The sequence below is a fragment of the Pongo pygmaeus genome, chromosome 2, assembly GCF_028885625.2.
Source record: "Pongo pygmaeus isolate AG05252 chromosome 2, NHGRI_mPonPyg2-v2.0_pri, whole genome shotgun sequence".
NCBI lineage: Eukaryota > Metazoa > Chordata > Mammalia > Primates > Hominidae > Pongo > Pongo pygmaeus.
Window position 1 is genome coordinate 154860160 of NC_085930.1, and position 24456 is coordinate 154884615.

Genomic DNA, 24456 nt, shown 5'->3' on the forward strand with positions numbered 1-24456 from the left:
GATTTAGGAGATAAACCACTGTCCCTTTGGATACATTTCAATTTTGGGTTGGTATCTGTTTGGCATTTGTATTATAGCTATCATATCTCAATCAGTTGTTACAATTAGACTATTATAATCTATTGTACAGAAGTTGTTTCTATTTAAAATTAAAGAATTTGATAGCATGAATCATAACATACAACCAGTGGTGCACTAGACCCAGCTCATACTGGCTCCCCAAAGTTAACTTTTTCTGCCAAGTCCGTGTTCAGTAATTTCACATTGGAAACTTGAAATCAGCCATGGTAGAAGTATTTACACCAAACATATGGGCGAGCACTTTAAATCAGGGAACCCTCCACCTCCAAAAGCCAGTTGTTACACATTTACCAGCATACCACTGAATACAGCCTAAAATTCTCCAAAATTATATTCTCTTACCATTCATTAAGCCATCTTAAATATTTTATAGAAAAAGGAAAACATGAAGAAATACAGCTGGGAGCACATAAACGTTGCATCCTTTCCCACATCTATATTCTCACTCTGAACATGACTGATTTCATAAAAACTGCAAAACAAGTTTTGCCCCTAAGACTGTGCGCCTTTCCTTTAGAGAACATCAAGGCAAGATCTTGACCAAGAAATGTAGTTAGATATTAAAGGAAATATGATATTGTGTCTTACTAGACTAGCCTCAAAGAAAAATGCCTTAAGGAGTACAGCAGTCCCCGCCTTATGTGAGGGTGATACATTCCAGGACCCCAGTGGATGCTTGGAAGCAGATAGTAACAAACCCTACACATACACTACTATGTTTTTTCCTACACATACACTACTATGTTTTTTCCTACACATACATACTTATAATAAAGTTTAATTTATACATAAAGTACAGTAAGACTAACAACAATAATAGAACAACTATAACAATATGCTGTAATAAAAGTTACATGAATGTTTACACTTTCTCTATCTCAACATATCTTCGTATTTTCAATCCACAGTTGACTTGAAACCATGGAAAGCAAAACCATAGATAAGGGAGAATTACTGTATACATGTCAGCTAAATTCAGAAATTAATCTCTGGGGAATTATTCAGTGTTTCAACTTACACACACACACATACACACACACACACACACACAGAGTTGCTCCTTCGTGTAGCTTTTGGACATTAAGTGTATTCCAGATCAAAAGTTTCTGCCATATTTTTTTCCTTATACTTTAGACAACAATGACAGGAGGTTGGACAGAAAATCACCAATGCCTAAAGCAGCTTGAAACGAATTTTCCATTCTACCTTCACAAACCCTCATTTCTGATGTGCTCAAAGATACTATCAGGTATACTGTCTATACAACTCACCCAGAGTCAATACAACTGCATAGAAACAACAGAATATGATCTTAATAGTCTTTTCTCCTCCACTGTGCATTTTAATTGCAGCTAACAAAAACCTTTATTGTATTTACGTCATTCAGATTGAAGCTTTCCACACCAATTACTATTTCCACAAGCAACACATCTTTTTACCACTCAACTGTTTGAACAGAAACGTGTGCCTTTTTTTTTTTTCTAAATTTAAGGACACATCCTTTTAGTCCTGAGAGTGTACTGCCCCTTTTTAATCAGGCTGACATGTTTGAGAACTAAGGCAAAGCATGTAATGTCTTAGTCACTCTGGTCCATCATATGTATGAAAAAAAGAATGACATTCTTCTCCAATATTACCTTAGCAAAACTATTTCAATTGTGATTATTTTTAGTAATCAACCATTGTCTCTGAAATAAATATAAATCATGCACACACTTTTCAGCAAATATATTCTTTTCAGTCTCTAGAAGTGAAAATCTAATATTGGTGAAAAAACTTGTGTTTAAAGTAGAATAGCTATTTCACACACAAAAAAACTCATGCAATCAGGAATACTGGAATGTTCTGGTTGTTAGTGTTATTGTTGGCTTAATTATAAATTGTAAAACCTATCAAAACAACCCTTAATTATAACCACTAAAAAGTTAGTAAACTAAATCCCCTTTCCAAACTTTTAAATAAAGAGTATTACTCTTCTATCAAGCATAATGTGAGTATGGTAAACATACATAATCTCTTAGTATTCCCCACAGCAATGAGCTTGTTCCTTTGAAGATTAGGGACTTTAAAAACATTTTTTTAAAATATTAGTTTTATACTGGTATTTCAGGATTCCAAGTGGTCTTGGGTTCTCAAATTCCCATTAACTATAAAGAAAAGAGATGAATGCAAAAAAAATTTCAAGTAATACTAACAAGACTACATCTTTAGATTATGGTATTTCACATTAAAATATTAAACCAAGTAACTTACACTCTATTCCCTTGAACAATATCCACATAATCTTCAGATCGTGCATAGTATCCATCAGGACTCAATGCTCCCCAGAAATTGGACCATAGCTTTCCATGACGAGTTACAAGGGGAGCAATGATCTTTCTAAAGACAGAGAATGTGAGAGAGAGAGAGAGAGAAACCTATATAATTATTTATTTTTAAATTACCACAGAATTATGTATTTTGGGCTTAGCATGTCATATAACACAATAAAGCTCATTTAACAAACCTGCAGTTAATAAAAATAAAATAAGAATCTTCTTTCCCAACATCTTTTCTTTAATAAGCATATTGCTAATTTTCAATCATATTGCTTAAAAAGAGTAACAAAGAAGGAAAAAGTAATTGAAAATGCTAATGAATACATAAAAATGACTTTTAAAAATGCCTTGCTTACATCCAACAGAGGGAAACTACTTTAGTTATTTAATTATATTTAAGTTTAATTAAAGTATTTCGGAACCTATACTAAATGAAACCAAATATTTTCATTGTCACTGGGTGAACAACAGCCCCTGGTGCATTTAAGATATTCAATTAATATTTGTTGAATTTGTAAAAAATGAATGAAGATGAACTGAGACGTTTGTAAATAGGCAAAGTTTTCCTGTAATTAAGTCTCAAATTACTTAAGTATGTTTCCAGTTTTCCATGACTTTAAAAAATGACTTGTGATTACAGTAAGCTAGTTCTGGCAACACTGAACTTTCCTTTAACTATTTCAGAAAGCAAATTTATGGAACAACTATTCTTTATAAGAAAAAAGAAAACCTATTTCACCTCCATCTTGTGAAGACCAGCCAGGCCCTTTCTATTACATGCACAAAAGTGAAATAAATAAACACACATCGGGCCAGGCACGGTGGCTCATGCCTGTAATCCAGCACTTTGGGAAGCCGAGGCGGGCGGATCACAAGGTCAGGAGTCTGAGACCAGCCTGACCAACATGGTGAAATCCCATCTCTACTAAAAATACCAAAAAAAGTTAACCAGACATGGTGGCGCCCACCTATAATCCCAGCTAATCAAGAGGCTGACACAGGAGAATCGCTTGAACCCGGGAGGCGGAGGTTGCAGTGAGCCAAGATCATGCCACTGCACTCCAACCTGGGCGACAGAGCAAGACTCCGTCTCAAAAAACTAAATAAATAAAAATAAATACAAATCATGCAAAATAATAAATTTTGGTTTATTCTTACAAATTCCTACTAAACTATTAATCAGAAACACGTTTTGTTTTGTTTTGAATACCTACAATATTGGAAATAATAACATGAATTAGAATCTACATACATTAATTTGGGAAATAATTCAATATGAATAACTATCAAATATTTAATTTAAAAAGAACTTATAATTTATAATCCCAGCTGCCTCCTGAAAAGGTTTAAACCAACAAATTTGGGAAACCAAAATTCATCTGCTGTATACCTCAATGTTTTTGTGAATGAAAATGTAAGGATGACAGCTGAGGAATGATTCATATTATTATACAATTTAAGGAGTAAAATTTAGAGCAAGGGAGCAAATAGAGATAGGAAGAGGAAAAAAGAGAGCTGATGAGAAGCTAGAAAGCCACCATGCCCAAGATGTGTCAAATCTTTCTCTACCCTTCAGTCCAATCTACTAAATCTTGCAACATTCCTGGCATATGTGAATAGACTATAGAAACCACATGTCTAGATACAAAAGCAAGAACCATAGGTATTACATAAACCCAAACCTTTGATTAACTAACAGAATTCCATGGAGACATAGCCTGAGTTTTACTCTTTAAGGGGCAAGGGACCCAGATGACAGGTAAGTTTTTTTTCTTTTTTGAGATGGAATCTTGCTGTTTCGCCCAGGTTAGAGTGCAGTGGCGCAATCTTGGCTCACTGCCAGCTCTGCCTCCTGGGTTCACACCATTCTCCTGCCTCAGCCTCCTGAGTAGCTGGGACTACAGGCACCCGCCACCACACCTGGCTAATTTTTTGTATTTTTAGTAGAGACGGGGTTTCACTGTGTTAGCCAGGATGATCTCGATCTCCTGACCTCGTGATCCGCCCACCTCGGCCTCCCAAAGTGATGGGATTACAGGCGTGCACCACTGCTCCCGGCCGGGAATTTTTTTTCTTTTAGAAGGTTTAAAATGTTTAATATTAAGAGGGATATATGTCAAATACATAGTGTAAATTCATTAAATAGTTCACTAAGAGAATAATTAATAAATATCTAAATTATAGTCATAAAATGAAAATATCTAAATATTATTAAAAAGCATATGTGCATTACACACTATAGCATTTCAATCAAATTAAGAGAAAACAATGCAAATTCAAGAAAATAGTACTGAATTAAACTAGGCTTCAAGAGTTACAAATCATACACTATTTCATATCTCTAGGGTATCACAACTGCTTTTCCTTGCCAAATGATCAAAACCTCATTCATATGCTTTGGAAAATTACCTACAATGTACATAGATAGTTAACTTAGATATTGAGTATCTATAACACAGCTATACAGTTGGGCTGTATATACAGCTTGCTACAGAGAGGTCTTAGATTTTTGAAGTAAAAACTAAATTCTCAAATTTACAAATTCTAGTGATATGGATAGATAGATAGATAGATAGATAGATAGATAGATAGATAGATAGATATTATATATAGGGTGGGTTAATAAAGCATAGTAGATTTCCCATGTATCTTACTTAACAAAATAAAAACAATCATTCTAACATTTCATCCACTAAACATTCTATTTATTATGAGAAATAATTGTGTTAATACATGTACTTACAACAATACCTGGCACTTAATAAGCACTTGTTAAAGGTGAGGTCTTAGCAGGAGTAGTAAAAATGGTATTATTAGTATTAGCAGTAGTATTGACAAACAAACTTAATATCATTGTAAGCTGATATACATGATGTCTTTTTCCCATTTCAATTGAGTTAAATGAGCAAACAGACACTGTTAAGTGATAACTAGTTCAATAGTAAATAAAGCTACACATATGACTGTCGGATGATTTGTACCTCTGAAATTTCCTTCTGATACTAAGGACTACAACTCTGTATGCAATAACTATTTTGGTCAGAAGTTTTGTGAAATTCTACTTTAAAAATATCTATAGAGAATAAAACAACTCTAAATTTTAGTATCAGATATATCATAATTTCACCTAGCTTTAAACAGAAAAATGGGCCAAGTAACTATTTGTGATTATAACTAACATTAAATAATTCCAGATGTATTCAGGCTGTTTTCTATGACTCCTTTAAATGAAAAATAATTAACTTGAATTGAAAGTTTATTAGCTGTAGAACATAACTAAATTCCCTCAATTTACTAAACACACAATAACTACAGTATGTTCACATCAATATGAAAAATAATCATTTTAACAATAAATTGATATCGAATTTTAGAAAGTACCTGTTTTGTTCAATCAAAATTTTTAAAGTCCTTGGATTTGTCAAAACAACATCTGCATCCACACTAAAGTAATAATCACACTTTTCATCCTGACGGCAAAAGTCCCTAACATTGAAAAAGAAAATGAAATGGGCATGAGATAAAATAAATTTCTGCTGACTGAAAAATGTTAACATAAATATTCTTAGATGTAAAATATGGTTCTCTAGCATACTTTTCTGATCAAAATAGTGAAACAATATCTGAAACGATATATATATTGTCTTAAATTTCAAAATGGTCAATTTAACACAGATATTCACAGGGAGATCACCTCTAAAATTTTAGGCCAGTTAAAATATATTTTCAAGCCAGTAAATATTTTAAGGCATAAAACATCCACAAATCAAAACGTTTCTGCATACATACATACATACATACATACTTACACATGCACACAAATGCAACTTATATATCCCACAACTCAGTTTTAAACGAATGTTGGAGATGTAAGTATATGATTTTTCAGGTATTAATATTTTACAAACTTGATTTGCATCAAGTTTTCTAAGATAGTTATTCCCCTACCTTCTTACCAGGGGCAGTGACTATGTTTGCTTTCCCTGGTACAGTTTGTAACATTATCATCAGGAATATCAAGGAATGAACAACTGGAGATACCAGATGACATTTGGGTTATCAACTTCCTACCTCTGGGGTCCCCTCCCTCACTGTTGGTCCCAGTCAGCACTTTTTGCTGTTGTCAGTGTGTGTCTCCATACCATATTTGTTCCAAGCAACTATCAAACAAAATACCAAACAGGAGCACTTGGTACAATCATGAAAAATATTAAAGAAAATATGTTCTGAATGTGGACCCAGAGGATTCTCCAATGAATAAATTATGGAATCATTAGTAATAACATCAGTTTGGTTTTTCAGAGGCCTCTTTTCTGTCTATCCCTACACCCCTAACCTAGTCAGAATCCATCCCTCTGGGACCTCAGCTTCTGCAGCACAGGCATGAGGGTTCGTAGTAGATAAGATTATTTCCTGATGAGAATGGATCATGTCTTCACCTTTTTATCAGCTACTCTTAACACAGCTCCTGGCATATTCAATTAATATTCATTGAATACACGATTTTTTTTACTATTACTAGAGTTTTATTAGTAGAATGAAGTATTAACAGGGCTAAACAAAAGGCCTATAATACCCCTTCTTGGGATTACAGTATTACCTAGCTCAGTGAGTAACTGGAGAGTAAGAGCACCTGTTTCCCCCACAGCCTAAAAACACACTTTTACCACACACAACCTTCAGAGTGTACACTTAAATTTAAGTCACTGCTATGAAAGTCATGCTATTCATTTATCTGCCTTTAAAAAAAATTGATCTTACTTTGATTCATCATTTGATTAAATATGTTGACTTGTAGCCATTAAAAGAAAAACATAAGTAACTTCTACAGCCCTTTATGTATAAATACATACAAACATAGACACAGACTAAGTTGGCTACTGCATACACAAACAAATAGTTTGAGACACCCAAATTTGGCATAACAATTTTAATTTAAAAGTTTATTTTTTCTTAAAGTTTCCTTAGTAAAATAATTTAATTTAATTTTAATTTATTAAAACATACATTCCCATGTTTCTGGCTTCTGCTTGACTTAGATTTTCTTCTGGTCCTACTATTTTTATAGTTTTGATTTCATGCTTAGCTTTATCAAAAAATACCTTGATGTCCTTTTCATGATAAACTTCCTGTAACATATTTTAAAAATCAAAAATTAGAGAATAAGACAATAAGATGACTGAAGTATTCATATGTAGAAAGTGCTTCACATTCAAGGTCATGAATTCTACAATTCAGATATTCAATTACATATAAAATAATAAACATATTAAACATGGTATATTTAAATATCACTTAAATGTCACATGAATAATCTTAAATACATATATATCAATATTCTTAAAGAGAAGATGTTTCAAAATTCTGTCAATATCTACTGCTAGACAAGTATTTGTATAAATACTTAAATCTTTAATAGGTGTTTGCATAAATACTTAAATCCTTAGTAATATAAAATGTTTCCAATTGGAGAAGAAAAACATGGCCTGTAGCCTGGAAATCTAGATATATGTTGTAAAATATCTAGAAAAAATGTCTACTAAGCATAATAGCCATCAATCTGAGTTACAAATTTAAACAATCACATTTTACAAAATACTCTTTGAAACCAGAGTAAAATAAATGGTCACATATAATAAATTTTTTTATTTACCAAAAAAAGGAAAAATTTAACAAAATTCTATGGATAGATTAATGGGAAAACCATCAACATAAAAGTTACCAATTTTAGTGTGATTCGGCTGTGCTAAAATTCAGATAAGATTATCTGTCTCCATCATTAGAGCATTTCAGAGATTTTTATTTGTCAAGTCTCTAAGTTTTCTGAAAAGCTGTTGCTTTTTGCAGATTTTTAAAATAACTTATCACATAAAAGCAACATAGAGTTAATACTAAATAACCGAAGATAAGACAAAAACTTCCGCCATCAAGGATTTTAAGGCCCCATGAAAGCAGGGAAAATATAAATAAAAGACAATACATAAAAACAAAATAATTTAGTGAAAGTATATACATTACAACATATTTTACAAAGCAAATGCTCAATTTTTCACCATTTTAAATCCATTTAAGCTAGTTTTCTGCAGTTAAAATATTCTCTGGAAAATGTGAATGGTTAGCTGACATTTACATTAGGAAAAAAGAACAATGGTAAACAAACAGTATTAGGACAGAAGAGAAAAAATCGCACACTTCACAGCTATTGAGTTTTTCTAGACAATGTTAAATACCATTGGTTTTAGTAGACAAGAAATAACTGTAAAAATACTGAGGAAAAATATCTTCAAGTTTGGATAATATGTGGGAGGTATGTAGGAGGCTCTGAATATTTTTGAAGAAAATGACAGTATCAAAATCCTTTGGGGAATGGCATACCCTTGTGTGATTAATCAAAACAGTACTCTATCTGGAAACTGTTTCAAGTTCTTATGATATGTTATTGTCTTAAATCACAAACAATTTAATGACCAATTCTATAGAAGAAAGTACCAGAACTAACCCAAAGGCAAAGGGATTTAAGGCCCTTTGAATCTCCTTGATTATGTATTAATTTAAGCTATATGATGATGGCTAATATTCAGCCATTTTTGATCTACAGAAACTGGCAGTTTCATGTGGCTCATATCAATATTGTGGTGCTAGTCTCTAGACTCTAAAATCCTTAGGTCCTAAAAAGGCAGGGCTGTAATTACTCCAAAAATCCTCCACTGAACTTAACCCAATGAATTTTATTAGACATAAATAACAAAGAGTTCCAAAAAAGACCAAAAATAGTTTTGACATAAAATATTCATTTCTCAAATACTTACTTTGTTATGAATAAAAAGTTTAAGTGCTTCTTTTGGGTAATCCAGTGTCAACAATATGTCCAGAAACCGAGGTAGAAAAGGGGTTGGTTGCTCAATAAAAACACCTATTGATACGTTTGGATGGACCTTTGTTTTACACCAAACATAAAAATAAAATTATCATTAGTATAGTTTTATTTTAAATTTTATTCAAATCTTAATCAGCATGACATAAAAAATACTAGAATACCAATTCAACATAATCTGCTAAATTTGAACTGCCCCATGGCAGTTCTCTAACACTTGAAACCAATTTTTTTGGCCCCCCCCATCAAAGTGATTTTACTGAATCCCATCTTGGTTATGAGTTAGGTTTAAAGATGAAATTATCATAGTTATTACATGAATGTAATTCATGGTACTGCCTACACTACTAGTCAATGCTTCCTTTAAAATAGCCCTTGCAGAAACTTCTTCACATCTGAAAGCTATTTTGAAAGCTTCGTCTAAGAAACCAAATACTAATTGTGTTTCTCTTTTTGTTTCCACAGCTTAAAGTTCACGGCTTAATTCTGAGCATATAAAAAGCAATCATGGGAGACCTGAGACTTTATCCTTTTATTTCCTTTCATTATTATATTATGTATAAGGAGAGCTGTTTTCTTTCATCAATATTAATATATCTTATCTTAATGTATATATTTTAATATATTTTCTTAAGTTCTCTTTAGATATGTTTTGGTGTGGAGTTTATCCTTCATTAATTGCACAAACAATTCTGAAATAGCCATTATACATTCCAATCCACATGATGGGCAATATTTGGCAAAAGGAATGAAAGTTCCTGGCTTGAAAGACTTACAAGTAGATGGGGAAGACAGAAACATAAGTAAACGCCCATGTAACAGTGTCATGACCAGAAATCTATAGAAGACTTGTTTATAATGTCTTACTAAAGCCATGTCTTAAAGTCTGAACAAAAGAATTACAAATATTTTTAAATACCTTATACATTAAGTGCTGAATTAGCAACCTTCTTCCATTTTTTCATACACGGTACCTCACACATTCCTCCATTATCTGTATAATAACATATGCTCACATAAAAGTACACCTTGTACACTATCATATTTCTTCATCTATTCATTCACTTGCCCAAATATTTATTATTAAATGAATAAACAAATACAAAGAACACAAAATATCTACTCTCTAGTAGTTCTCGATTTAATAGGAAAAATAATTTTAAAAGTAGGTCACAACTCTCCTTTATCAAATGAGATGACGCATTTCATTTAATTTGCATAAAAGCCTTAGAGGTTATTTTCCCAAATTTGCACATGAGGAAATGAGATTTAGATAAATTTAAGTAACCCAGAACACATATATTTGAGGGTAAAGTGCTGGGTTTCAATCCACTACATCACCAATAACCTAAGTTCAAGTTTATATAACAACAACAGTATAACAGTTAACATTTATTGAAGACTGACCACTTCGTATATGTATATTAAATTTATACAAATAAAATATCATTTATATATTTGTTTTATATATTCATATATATGTGTGTGTAAAATTTCATTTAACATTCCTACCAATACTCTGAGATAATCACTATGACTTTACATATAAAGAAACATGCCTATGGCCCACATCTAACATTATGATAGGATTGGGATTTAACTACCTACAGAATTTTAATTTTTATATCCCTATTGAAAAACAGCTGTATATAGCACGTAATTTTATTGTGCATAATGGAATGAATAGTTTTCCTTTCTATCACATTTTAATAAGCTGTAAGACAAAACAGCTTAAGTATTAAATTACATAATCCTACATGCAAAAAGAAAAAATGTTAATATAAATATTTTTCTATCTTTGCACCAGAAAGTTTATATAAAAGGAAACAAAACATAAAAAGTATTAACTTGCCCTCCAGAAGACAACACTACTTTCGGCAAAAAAAGATCAGGATAAATTTTTAAACGTCTTCATGATGCAGCTTCATTCAGAAATATTCTGGCATTCTTTCCAGATAGGAAACAGTTTGCTATCTGAGAGACTGGCCAAAAACCATACTTTCAAGTAAAATAGGGCTCTATTCATAAGCTCCTACATGTACACAAGTTACTCTTTATACTCCTTTCAGACAATGATAAGAATAGAAACTATTTAATTCAGAAGCTTGAACATATTACAGTAAAAGTATTTTGCATTTGCATGGGTTCAGGAGTTAGTAGTACCATATTCCTAAGAGCTTTATTTTTGCCTATATTGCTTCTACGTTTCTGGCTGCTGTAGATACTCAATGAACTTACGGTGAATGAAGGAAAAAATCAGTCTTAATGACAAAACTCCCTAGAATCAACGCTTCATACATACAATCTTCCAAGTTATGTGAGCAATTTTTTGGAAGAAAAATGTTATCGTAGGATATCAGCTCTGGCTGATGTTAGAACAAAGATACATAAAAATGTTTTATAGATTAATAATGAATATTTTCAACTCTTTGTTCACTCTCAAAACATGAATGATAAAATATAACTATCTATGAAATACATACAAGTAGCACCATGCCTAGAATATACACATCACACAGGTAAAAATGCAGTGTCAAGAACATACAGTAGTCTGGAGCCAGACTCCCTATATTCAAATCTCACCTCCAACACTTAAAATTGTGTGCCCTTAAACACGTTACTTACATTTATGCACCTCAGTTTTCTCGTCTGTAAAACTGAGTCAATTGTACTACCTACTTTAGGAGTTTTGTGAAGTTTAAATGAGTTATTATATGTAAAGTAGTTAGAACAGTCGTTTGTTATATAATCAGGTAGTATTAATTTTTACATACCAATTTTGAAAATCCAGCACAGATAAAATTAGTCAATAAAAATGCTGAAGCCTTGTAATGATTTTTTCTCAATGCTTTGACTAAGCTAACAGACTAAACACAAGAGCACCCAATCGTAGTAAGCTATTAAATGTTAACCACAGGACTCTTTCATTAGGTTCAATCATTAGCTGGTTTTTCTTTCAAAAAACAGTTCTGAAACACAAATCTAGCAAATGGCTGAATCATCATGTTTTAACACTATATCCCCGTTATCTATCATAAAATCAAAACTATAAAATAATTTGCTTTTCCTATAAATCACAGTATTTCATGACAATGTACTTTCTATTACTACATTTCACACATAATCAATTCCACTTACATCTACTGCAGACAAGTCGACCGTATCGAATTCACAAAGAGTGCAGCCATTATCCTGTGTCCATGAATTGGGTACATAGTTTCCAAAATAATTCAGGAGAATCTTGTAAATGAAGGAAAAGGTTATTAATGAAGGCAGGCCTCTCATCAGTGTGGTTTCATTCTATAATCATCTAATTTAAAAGCATGTTTTCTGCAGCAGGTATATTCCTTTAGTAATTCTACTAATATATCATCTGTAGGTGCAAACTGAATAGTTTTCTCCAGGATATGAATTGTAAAGCAGGACAAAGTATGTCTAGCAATGTCAAAAAAAGTCTTATAAATCATAAAGGTCATTTTATTTCATATTATATTAGATATAATACCAGAAAGAATGATAAAAAAGAAAAAGCAAACAATGAAATAGAGTTTTAAATGGGCTAGTGAGACTTATTAGGAAAAATACAAATAAGAGTCACATGAATAGTAATTTAGTAATAAGATAAACCTGTTTAAAGGCTGAGCACAGACACCTACAGTAAATGGGGCAGTAGTAATGTGACCTCTAACTAACACAACGCCACACAAAATAAATACTAAGTAAGCTTTGTCACCAAAAGACACTAAGCTCTTCCAGGAAACTATGTTACTATAAGCTAAGCTTCTGGGCAGTGATTCAGGGGTACTGATTCAGGAAAAGACAGCTTGCAGATCAAAATAGATCTAGGGCAACCACTAATAACAGTCACCTGACAAATCCTAGTGACAGTAAGCTAAAGTACAATACTATTTCTCTACACATTTTCTTTCAGATCTCTCTGAGGATCCCCCTTGTGAGGTATCTGTCCTTAAACAGCTATTGGCATTCATTTTAACTGTTAAAAAAAAAAAAAAAATCTGTGCTCTTCTGTGTTTTGGGGAGGGGTGGTGTGAGGGAAGAAGGATAGGTGACGGAGGTCGACACACTTAGATTTGCTCTGAACCCTCAAACAAAATATTTAATATCCCTAGAATTTGAACATGTTAGGCAAAATCCTGCTGAGTAAATAGTAAGTGAAATTACTACATCTTCTGCAATTTTAATACCCAGTAGTGGTATGAGCATTTATATTAATAGGTTTTTTAAATTTTCTTTCCACAAACTATAATTTTGCCTCATGCTATTAAAAAGCACCTAAAATCCCTATTATCACTATATGATCAATAATTTTTCATTGGAAAGGTAAAATGAAATCAAAAGAAAAAAGTCCATGTTAAACATGGGGATCAAAAAATGTACAAAAGTGTCAACTAGAGTTTTCTAGCTTCTTGAAGTCCTAAAGGGGATGTTAAAGTGTGGAATACATGAAGTAGTTGGGTATCATTTTGCCAGATTCCTCTCAAATATTTGGGATCCTGTTCAAATATTCTTACTGTACTGAAACACTGAAACAAATACTGCTGAAACAAGAACTTTAAAATGGGAAAAACTTTGTGTTGTACAGATATTATAGATATAGCTACATTTAATCTCTACAGCAAAATTAGAAGACATGGACAAGTAAGCCATTCACATTTCTTCTAGACTACAGGATAATTCAGAAAACAAATTACAAGGCAGGAAAGATGTAGTCATGATATTAACGACATTTCGAGTCAATGTGGTCATTTTAATGTGTCTTGATAATAAAAACAGAAATAAATATTTTACTGTTGTCAAATGACAAAGGCAAACATTAATCATTTGTGTTCTACAAAATATCATGGTTTTGAAGGAAAAATATCTATGTGGAAATGTATCCCCTATTTAGCATTATTTCTTAAAAAGATAAAGAATATGCAAGGGTGAAAAGCATAGTTTTGTTTAAAATATCCTGAGAAAAAGTTTTTTTAAAAGACGGAAAAAATTTCCCAAATATTTGGCCATATCTAAAATCTCCATTGTATATAAAGACTGGTATTTCCACCATCTCAGAAATCTTATTAAAAATGTAAAATTTATTACATGAGTTATTGATCTGTCTACTAGAATCCCTATATGAATATTAAAATGATCACTAGTTTTTAAATGTTAGAGCATAAAAGACAGCACTTTTAGTTTTCGGAATTAAACTTGTCACTTTCCTACCTTCTGCTTTTTATCTCCATTTGTTTCCTAGATAACTAAGATATTTTAGAAACATTACTTTTGACTAGAAACTTCCATCTTTTGGAACTCTCACCACACAGGCAGAGGTTATCCACCATCACCACCCCCCATTTACATCTGTTTTCCTCATGAAAACTGGAGACATTTTTGCTGGCAGCTCTAGATGGTGCAGAAGGCTGTTTACGCAGTTAGGCTGCTCTGGACACTCCTGGGCTACTAGGTGATAGTATTTTCCTGATTCTTCTTTCACAATATCAAAATGTTTCCAAGTATGATGTCATTTTCATTGACAGAGAAACTTTTCCACCCAAATCCTTTCCCTCTTTCTTCCTTTTAAAAATTATATCCAATTATTCAAGGTCACAGTGACCCAAGTACTACAGTTTTTATGCACAAAATTAACATCTCTATTTTTATTACAAATCAGTTTCAGAAATGAGTTATGTTCATGTGTAGATCAGGTGATTAGCTCTTCCTGTTTATCTTTTGTAATCAATATGCAAAAATTGCAAGCATTCCTATACACCAATAATAGACAGAGAGCCAAATTATGAGTGAACTCCCATACACAACTGCTACAAAGAAAATAAAATACCTAGGAATACAACGTACAAGGGACGTGAAGGATCTCTTCAAGGAGAATTACAAATCACTGCTCAAGGAAATAAGAGAGAACACAAACGAATGGAAAAACATTCCATGCTCCTAATGTTGTGAAAATGGCCAAACTGTCCAAAGTAATTTATAGATTCAATGCTATTCCCATCAAGCTACCATTAACTTTATTAGCAAAACTAGAAAAAACTACTTTAAATTTCATATGGAACCAAAAAAGAGCCCGTATAGCCAAGACAATCCTAAGTAAAAAGAACAAAGCTGGAGGCATCATGCTACCTGACTTCAAACTATACTACAAGGCTAGAGTAACCAAAACAGCAAGGTACTGGTAACAAAACAGATATATAGACCAATGGAACAGAACAGAGGCCTCAGAAATAACACCACACATCTACAACCATCTGATCTTTGACAAACCTGACAAAAACAAGCAATGGGGAAAGGATTCCCTATTTAATAAATAGTGCTGGGAAAACTGGTTAGCCATATGCAGAAAACAGAAACTGGATCTCTTCCTTACACCTTATAAAAAATCAACTCAAGATGGATTAAAGGCAAACCTAAAACCTAAAACTATAAAAACCCTAGAAGAGAACCTAGGCAATACCATTCAGGACATAGGCATGGGCAAAGACTTCATGACTAAAACACCAGAAGCAATTGCAACAAAAGCCAAAATTGGCAAATGGGATCTAATTAAACTAAAGAACTTCTGCTCTGCAAAAGAAACTATCATCAGAGTGAACAGGCAACCTACAGAATGGGAAAAAAATTTTGCAATCTATCCATCCAATATCCAGAATCTACAAGGAACTTAAACAAATTTACAAGAAAAAAAACAAACCACTCCATCAAAAAGTGGGCGAAGGATATGAACAGATACTTCTCAAAAGAAGACATTTATGTGGCCAACAAACATATGAAAAAAAGCTCATCATCACTGGTCATCAGAGAAATGCAAATCAAAACCACAATGAGATACCATCTCATGCTAGTTAGAATGGCAATGACTAAAGTCTGGAAATAACAGATGCTGGTGAGGATATGGAGAAATAGGAACGCTTTTACGCTGCTGGTGGGAGTGTAAATTATTTCAACCATTGTGGAAGACAGTGTAGTGATTCCTCAAGGATCTAGAACCAGAAATATCATTTGACCCAGTAATCTCATTACAGGTTATATATCCAAAGGATTATAAGTCATTCTACTATAAAGAAATATGCACATGTATGTTTATTGCAGCACTATTTACAATAGCAAAGACTTGGAACCAACCCAAATGCCCATCAATGATAGACTGGATAAAGAAAATGTGGCATATATACACCATGAAATACTATGCAGCCATGAAAAAGAATGAGTTCATGTCCTTTTCAGGGACAAGGAAGAAGCTGGAAACCATCATCCTCACCAAACTAACACAGAAACGGGAAACAAACACTGCATGTTCTCACTCATAAGTGGGAGCTGAACAATGAGAACTCATGGACACAGGGAGGGGAACATCATACACTGGGGCCTGTTGAGGGGTGGAGGGAAAGGGGAGGGAGAGCATTAGGACAAATACATAATGCATGCAGAGTTAAAAACCTAGGTGACGGATTGACAGGTGCAGCAAACCACCACAGCACATACATACCTATGTAGAACAAACCTGTACGTTCAGCACATGTAAACAAGAACTTAAAGTAAAATTTTAAAAAGCTACCAAATTCATAATTAAGATGTATATTGTTTCATATTTAAAAGAAAAGGCTGAACATTAAAATATGCATCTTATACATTACTAACAATAAATGGGTTTCAAGAAAAAGTAAAGCTTCAAATTAGAAACCAGTTTCTATCTAAAAATTGATTCACATTAGATTTATATAGACCAAGTATGAAAATAATTATTTAAAATACCTAAATATGTTTTAAATAAAATGTTAATTAAGAAACACACAATTATTTATATACTACTATGAAAACAAATGAAAATATAAATGTTCATAGATATATACTAAGGAGACATAAAAACTGAAAGCAGCTATGAATTAAAGCCATATAGGAGGGCAGTATAAATGATTTTTTAAATTATTTAAAATTGTTAAAATTATTTTTTCTAATGGCATAAAATTTGGAGAAAGTAGGAAATAAGCTCATTTTTTATACTTTAGTATCATCAACATACTATAATCACTTCACCACTTATAGATTATATATATTTTTAATGAAAAAATTGCTTAAATGTTTAGTTCAATATTATGGCTCAAAACCACTATCATTATAAACATCCATTACTCAACAAAATAATAAGTAAAACTAACTTACAAAAAATCATACCAAAAAATCCTTCTACCTTTTATAAAGGTTAAAAAATGTTTGTAATAATCCGCTTTCCCTATCAGCCTGGATAAGAAGAATATGTGACATACTCATTTGAATTTATTTAACTTTAACCTAATATTATAAAGTATTAGTATTAAATGTTTACATATTCAAATTTTCTCGAGTTTTTGTATTATACCAAATATAATATTTATAATAAAACTGCATATTTTATTGTCTAATAGAATAACAAAATGAACTAGATACGATCATATCAGAGAAAACATAATAGGAGCATCACATAGCTTGAAATGCCAGAAACAGTGATAGTGCAAACTGAAAATGTTTCCAAGAAGACTTAATATTTCTTAGTACACCTAGGTCTTTCTAAATGATTAAGGATTAGTGCTCCTTTTCTTGTGATGTGTCCTTTAGTCACTTTTTAAAGCTCCAGTCAGCATCATCCTGGAAATTTGGAAGGAATTGGTGATCACGTTGAAATCACTGAACATAAGGCCTTATCCATAATCACTAAATTCTCAGAACCAAAATCACTCCTCAAAGACATTTAAATTTTTGAGACACACTCTCGCTTTGTCGCCCAGGCTGGAGTGCAGTGGCCCGATCTTGGCTGACTGCAACCTCTGCCTCCCAGGTTTAAGCAATTCTCGTACCTCAGCCTGCCAAGTAGCTGAGATTACAAGCAGCTGCCTAATTTCTTTTTTTTTTTTTTTTTAATTTGTATTTTTAGTAGAGACAGGGTTTCGCCATGCTGGCCAGTCTCGAACTCCTGGCCTCAAGTGATCTGCCTTGCCTCAGCCTCCTAAAGTGACATGAGGCGTGAACCACCGCACCAGCCTAAATTTGATTAAAATATTATATTACCAAGGAGGAACAGAACACTGTAGTTATGGGAAAAGTGGGGTTCTACCAGCTCTTGACTAACTGGCACTGACAGTATCACAGACAGCTAAAACAGTGACTACACACACATAGTAAAGGGATTCATCTATCAAATTTGCCTAGGGAAAGTTACAGTGACCAAGAGTAATTTTTTTTTTTTTTTTTTTGAGACAGAGTTTTGCTCTTGTTGCCCAGGCTGGAGAGTAATGGCGTGATCTTGGCTCACTGCAACCTCTGTCTCTCAGGTTGAAGCGATTCTCCTGCCTCAGCCCTCTAAAGTAGCTGGGATTAAAGGCATGTGCCACCACCCCCAGCTAATTTTGTATTTTTAGTAGAGACGGGGTTTCACCATGTTGGTCAGGCTGGTCTTGAACTCCTGACCTCAAGTGATCCACCCACCTAAGCCTTGCAAAGTGCTGGGATTACAGGCATGAGCCACCATGCCCAGCCAACCAATAGTAATTTGATAATGCTTTTGCCCTGCCAGAAAATAATCTGCCTTACTACTCCCAAGAATAATGCTAGGTCATTAGATTACTGACTCTAACATTCAATTAAGTTTGTTGAAAGTGTAGTATTCGCTACACATGTGCTGGACCCTGAGGAAACAAAAGTAAGCAAGACAGGTAAGATTTCTGTAATTCCTAGACCAAAGGCCTAGTAAGAGAGACCAGAAAACAGGCAAATACCATTCCTGTCCAGTGTGTGATACATACTGTAACAGAAGTAGTTCCAGATATTACAAAAGCATACAAGAGACCCGAAAAGTAAAGACTGCACTGACACCTAAAAGATAAGGACTTAGCAGGTAGAGATGCAGCAGGTGGGAATTAGGGGGAGAGGATTCCAGGATATATAAAAAGCATGTACAGAAGACTTGCAGACACAGCAACATGAAACTTCTGCGAAGTTGAAAGTAATGTAGTATTGCTGAGCGGAGAGGGAGAAAAGAGAAGAAATTGAATGTGAAGAGGGTGTGAATGTGTAGGGTTGGGAGTGGGAGAATGAATGGGGTGGTAAATTGGTGGCCACTAAAGCAGGAGCAACATAAAGAGCCTTGTAAGACAAGTTGAGGATTTTCAACTTCATACCTAAGTTCACAGAAAATCATTATATAGGTGAGTAGAGTGACAGGGTTTCTGCTTTGGCAGAATACTCTAGTTCCAGGCTGCTGGGGGTGTGAATGCTACTAGAAGGAGGCTGCAGGTGGCCTGAACTAAGAAAGTTGCTATGGCCACTGAGAAAATCAGATAAAACCAGCATGCACAGGAGTTAGAATAGAGGGCTTTTGGAGTGGGAAGTGCCTAGAGCCAAAACAAAACCCAGGTTCTGGTTAACCACTGGGTTATAAGGGGAGGTAATGCTGCAAGTCTTAATCTCTGGGTATATGTAACACAGAAATCTACCACTTGAGTATTCTGACCTGGAGCTTAGGAAAGACACAGGAATTAGAGCAAGGATTTGAAAACCACCAGCATTGAGAGAATTCACTGATGAGGAAATGACTCAAATTACCCAACAATGCATATGGAAAAGAAAAGGAAGAGGCCTCAGACAGGCCCCTGTGAACATTTACTAAAACAGTAAGGATGAGGGTCACTACATGCACACAAACTGAGTTGTAAAATTTTAAAAATAAATATTTTGAAGAACAATAGAGATTGAAGAGGAAAGCCCAGAAAATAAATAGACAAAGCAGCAGAGCATCGTGGAAGCAAAGGGAAGGAGCATTCAAGTAGGACCAAACGATATCAACAAATTGTCAAATGCTGTCTTTAGGTGAAATAAAGATAAGGGCTGAACAATGTCCACTACTCAACAAAGATTTCACAATGGACCTTAACAGGAGCATTTCTTAGTGTGATGGGAAGAGGTTGAGTAGTGACAGTGAGTTATCTATATTTTAAGAAAGTTTGGCTGTGAAGGGGAGGAGAAAAGCCAGGTGCAGCCTGGAAGGCAGTGTGGATTGAAGAGGATGTTCTACCTTGTGTTGGCTTGGTTTGGTTTGGTTTGTAAGACAGAGGAGACTTACTGGTCTTTAAAATGCTAATGAGGAGATGACAGAGCTGGGGAAACTGATTATAAGATAGAGACTGAAGGAGGGCACAAGATAGAGATTGCTTTGTAGGAAGGCTGGAATGGGATGAAAACCAAAGAGGAAAGATTAACTAGAAGAGACAGGAATCTACTTCTTTCAGTTTGATGGAGCAGAAGTTGCCAGCATGGGTTTTCCTTGCATTTCTTTCTATTCACATAGCTTTTCCTGGAATTCAGATCACTCACTCCTCTGGAACAGAAGCCCACATCCCCCAGTATTTTCTTCCCACAACAAATATCTGTTAATCCCTTTTCTAGGTACTTAAACCAGGCATTTCAGCATGTCAGAAGGTTGTTGTAAGCACAGTATTACTGTATTTTTTCAATGCAATTTATGTTCCAGCTTGATTGGATCCAAGCAAAACAAACTTTTCATCTATAAATTTTGCAGTCAATAACATTTTTAGCAAGCTCAATTATATACATTTGAAACAGAAAGGCATCCAAAATTTTATTGGTCAAATTATGTCACTTTCATTAACTGTAGTTAATGAAATAAGAGAAAGAGGAAGCTTTCTGGCCATATTGTAATACCCCAATCTTAACAGTGTTGTTAACTTAGAAAACGGCAAGTCAGGTGAAACAAATGATCTCTTAATGTCCTGAGCAATTCCTAATGAGAAACAATACCCAGTATGAGAGAAATGTGGCTCACTCCCAAGTTAGTTGTTATTATTTAATAAAATGCCAAATGTGCTATAAATAGAATAAAAGGCTATCACTCTGCTGAGGAAAAATCAGTTTGATTAATTAATTAGTATAAAACCAGATGATATACTGTGTAAAAGATGAAGTCTTTATTTTAGCACCAAAATAAAGTCTTTGAAAGAAATTTTTAAAAATAAAATAGATGACATTCCACTTATCAATCCATAGTCTATCTCCAAGAAATAGCCAAATAAAAGTAACTGTTACTTACCTTGGTAGGTCCATTTCCATTAATTGCCACTGGTAATGTTTCATAAAATGTATTCTTAGCTCTGGCTTTGCCATTTTCAAATTTTAAAACAACTTCATCTGGGTTAAAAAGAGAAAATAGGCTCTAGTAATTTAAAATACGTGTGTGTGTCTGTATTCGTGTGTCTGTGTGTGTATGTGTATGTATCATCATTACAAAATTTCTCATGGATGTAATATTCCAAGTGCTACAACACTTCTAGTAACCTCATCTACTCCAAGTCAGCAGATACCCAAAATGAAGGATGACAGTGACAACAGATACAGATACCAAACTCACTCCAACCTGACACCAGTAAAGTCATTGAGGTGCTAAGCCAGTGAGCTGTCTGTCAGAATAATTCATCTTGCAATCCTGCCTTTGCCCCTTCATAGTAACGTTATTCTTGCCAAGTTAAATTAGTAACTCAGTTTAGTCATCTATCAAATGGTATCCATGTCTGTCTTTTAGGGTTATTATGAAGATAATAACAATATATGCATGGTGAGTAGAATATTATCTGGCATAAGCAAGGGTTCTACAATTGGCTACCAATGATAATATTTCCAGTTCTTAAAAATCAGACTTAGCACATTAATCAAGATAAAACTCAAGTCAGAGGGGAGCAGAGCCATCTTCTTAAAATTTCCTGAGCACTCCAAACTAAACATTTTGCATTGTGGGAATCTTTGTTCTTTTTTTAGAGACTGGGTCTCACTTTCTGGCCTAGGCTGGAGTGCAAGGACACGATCACAGGTCATTGCAGCCTCAAACTCCTGGGATCAATCAATCCTCAGCCTCTCATATAGCTGGGACTATAGGCACGCACCACCATGCCTGACTAGATTTTAAGAATCTTTTTACTAAATGAACTGACTTGAAGTACTGATTGAATTGCAATATATTCTCAATTTTTATACATATATTTTAAAGTAGTTATGTGTTAATAAATTATATTTTAAATTTTACTGTATTGATTAGTTTTAATGTATTTTATCAAGATATATGTATCTATAATACACAGGCACATATGCATATCCACACGAGCATGTACACACACACAGACACACACACACACACACATACACACACACTCTTCCCCAGTCTACCTGTCTAGTTGTCACCAGTTATCTTTCAGCTGGGTCAAAAGGATCTACTCTAATACTCTGGGTAATTCATGATACAAAGAATTTCACTAGAAAATGTGTAATAATAAAGTGTAATTAATTCATAAACTTATCTAAAGTTCCCAAATGGTAAGACACTAAATTTTAAGTTACCTAAAGCCAGAAGCTTATCTTTTTCACACTAGTCATAAGAAATTTTAATTTAATGTACTGACGTTAAGTTCAAGTCTAGTATTTTTGTTAAGTTACAATAATTACAATATTTACACTGTCAACCTTAGTCACAGCCCCCAAATGGACATAACAAAGGAAAGATCGTTGAAAACACAGGTGTTTGTTTGTATACTTAAGCAATCCGGTATTTAGGAAGCATACCTACAGCTCCATTTAAGGTCTGGAAAATTTTGCATTTGTGATCCAATGTGATGTTAATAGCTTCCTAAAACATAAGAATAGAAATGATATTGAAAATGACAACAAAAACAGCAAACATTCCTATCATATTAATATAGTTTGTTCTTTGAGGGAATTTAAAGTTTAATATTCTTATATCTTAAGTGTCTAATCAAAATATTTAGATGACTAAAGTATTTAGCTAAAACGTAGAAACTGCGATAGTTGCAACCGATTGCAAAATACACTTAAAGAAAATCTTGTTTCCTAATGACAGCAACTACAAACACACAATTAACTTTTATATCTGTATCCAATATATATAGTAAATTTATTAAATATCAACTTATATTGGTAAATATGATAAAAGTATTCTCAAATTAGAAAATCTTGCTTTACTGTACTCCAGAGTTTCACTCACATCAATTTCAGGAATATTCTCTCTAGGGCCCATGGAAGACTGCCTATTGTACCCAACATTCCCTCAACTCCCCAATAAGGGAACTCAGATTTCAGTAGCATACATCTGCTTAAAATAAAAAAACAGATTTTCCTTTGGGTACTATGAGTGGGCACATACATATGTTCTGATCAAAGTACGAGAAACTATTCGGTAAGACTTCTAGAAAGGCTACTTAAAGAGAGTGATGAAACTGAGATGGCCTGTTTTTACTACTGTGCCTCTCTTAGCTGCCCAGAATATGAATGCAATGACTGAAACTCAAGTAGCAATTTTGGACAAGGAAGTAAGATTAAAACTGGGAACTATGGGCCAATGGTAGAGCAACAAAAGAGCTATCCCTCTTGACAGCATAAAGCCTCCCTAACAGCCTTGTGCTCCCTACCTCTTAATTACTTTTAATGCGACAGAAGGAAAAAAAACACAAATAAAACATCTTTCTTATTTAGACCACTGCTATTTTGACTTGCTTTACTTATTACAGTTTAAGTATTCTTATGAATAAAAGGCAAAAGCCTGTGTCTATAGCACAGTCCCATGGATCCTCAGGCTCTAACCTCTTAGGGATTTCATTATCATCTCTTTAAATCTTCAGGCTCCATATTCTCAAATATTTGAAATACACAAATTGGCTATAAAGTTTCCTAAAAAGGATCACACCCATCCTTACAGGCTCTATCCACTCTGGGCCACCAAACACTTGAACAATGACCAGGGCTTTTGGCTTCAATGTTTTCTCAACACCCATAATCTCCAGGCTCCAAATCTCAGAGGAATGTCTCTGTCCTCAGGGGTATCACAGGTAATTTTCAAATTAAAAACTGTCTTCTGAGTGGCTTTATTCACATGTCATTTCAAAATACCAGAAAAGGTGTTCTTTTACAATTGTAGCCAATTAAACACATAAAGTCTATGTTATTATCATATGAAACAGAAAAAAAGTCCAGATTTTGGTTTTCAGGGAACCAAGGATCCAGTCCCTACAATGTCACTGACTATGTGGTCTCAGTTTCTCTACTGATAAAGTGTAGATACAGAGTCTAGCCTCTAGCCTATCTAGGATCAAAGAAGCTGAGAGGTACAAAGGGCTT

General features: G+C 33.8%; 1 protein-coding gene across 3 annotated transcripts in view; it reads right to left on the reverse strand.

Moving 5' to 3' along the window:
- The window catches only part of PLOD2 (procollagen-lysine,2-oxoglutarate 5-dioxygenase 2), a 97576-nt gene that overhangs the window by 10016 nt on the left and 63104 nt on the right, over positions 1 to 24456 (reverse strand). For all 3 annotated transcript variants that reach the window (XM_054482612.2, XM_054482613.2, XM_054482614.2), the window contains exons 6-12: positions 22888 to 22951; positions 21368 to 21465; positions 12412 to 12513; positions 9209 to 9334; positions 7407 to 7528; positions 5781 to 5885; positions 2335 to 2460 (exon numbers count right to left, since the gene is read on the reverse strand). In XM_054482612.2, the coding sequence (XP_054338587.1) occupies positions 2335 to 2460; positions 5781 to 5885; positions 7407 to 7528; positions 9209 to 9334; positions 12412 to 12513; positions 21368 to 21465; positions 22888 to 22951 (743 nt within the window). The remainder of the gene's footprint in view (positions 1 to 2334; positions 2461 to 5780; positions 5886 to 7406; positions 7529 to 9208; positions 9335 to 12411; positions 12514 to 21367; positions 21466 to 22887; positions 22952 to 24456) is intronic.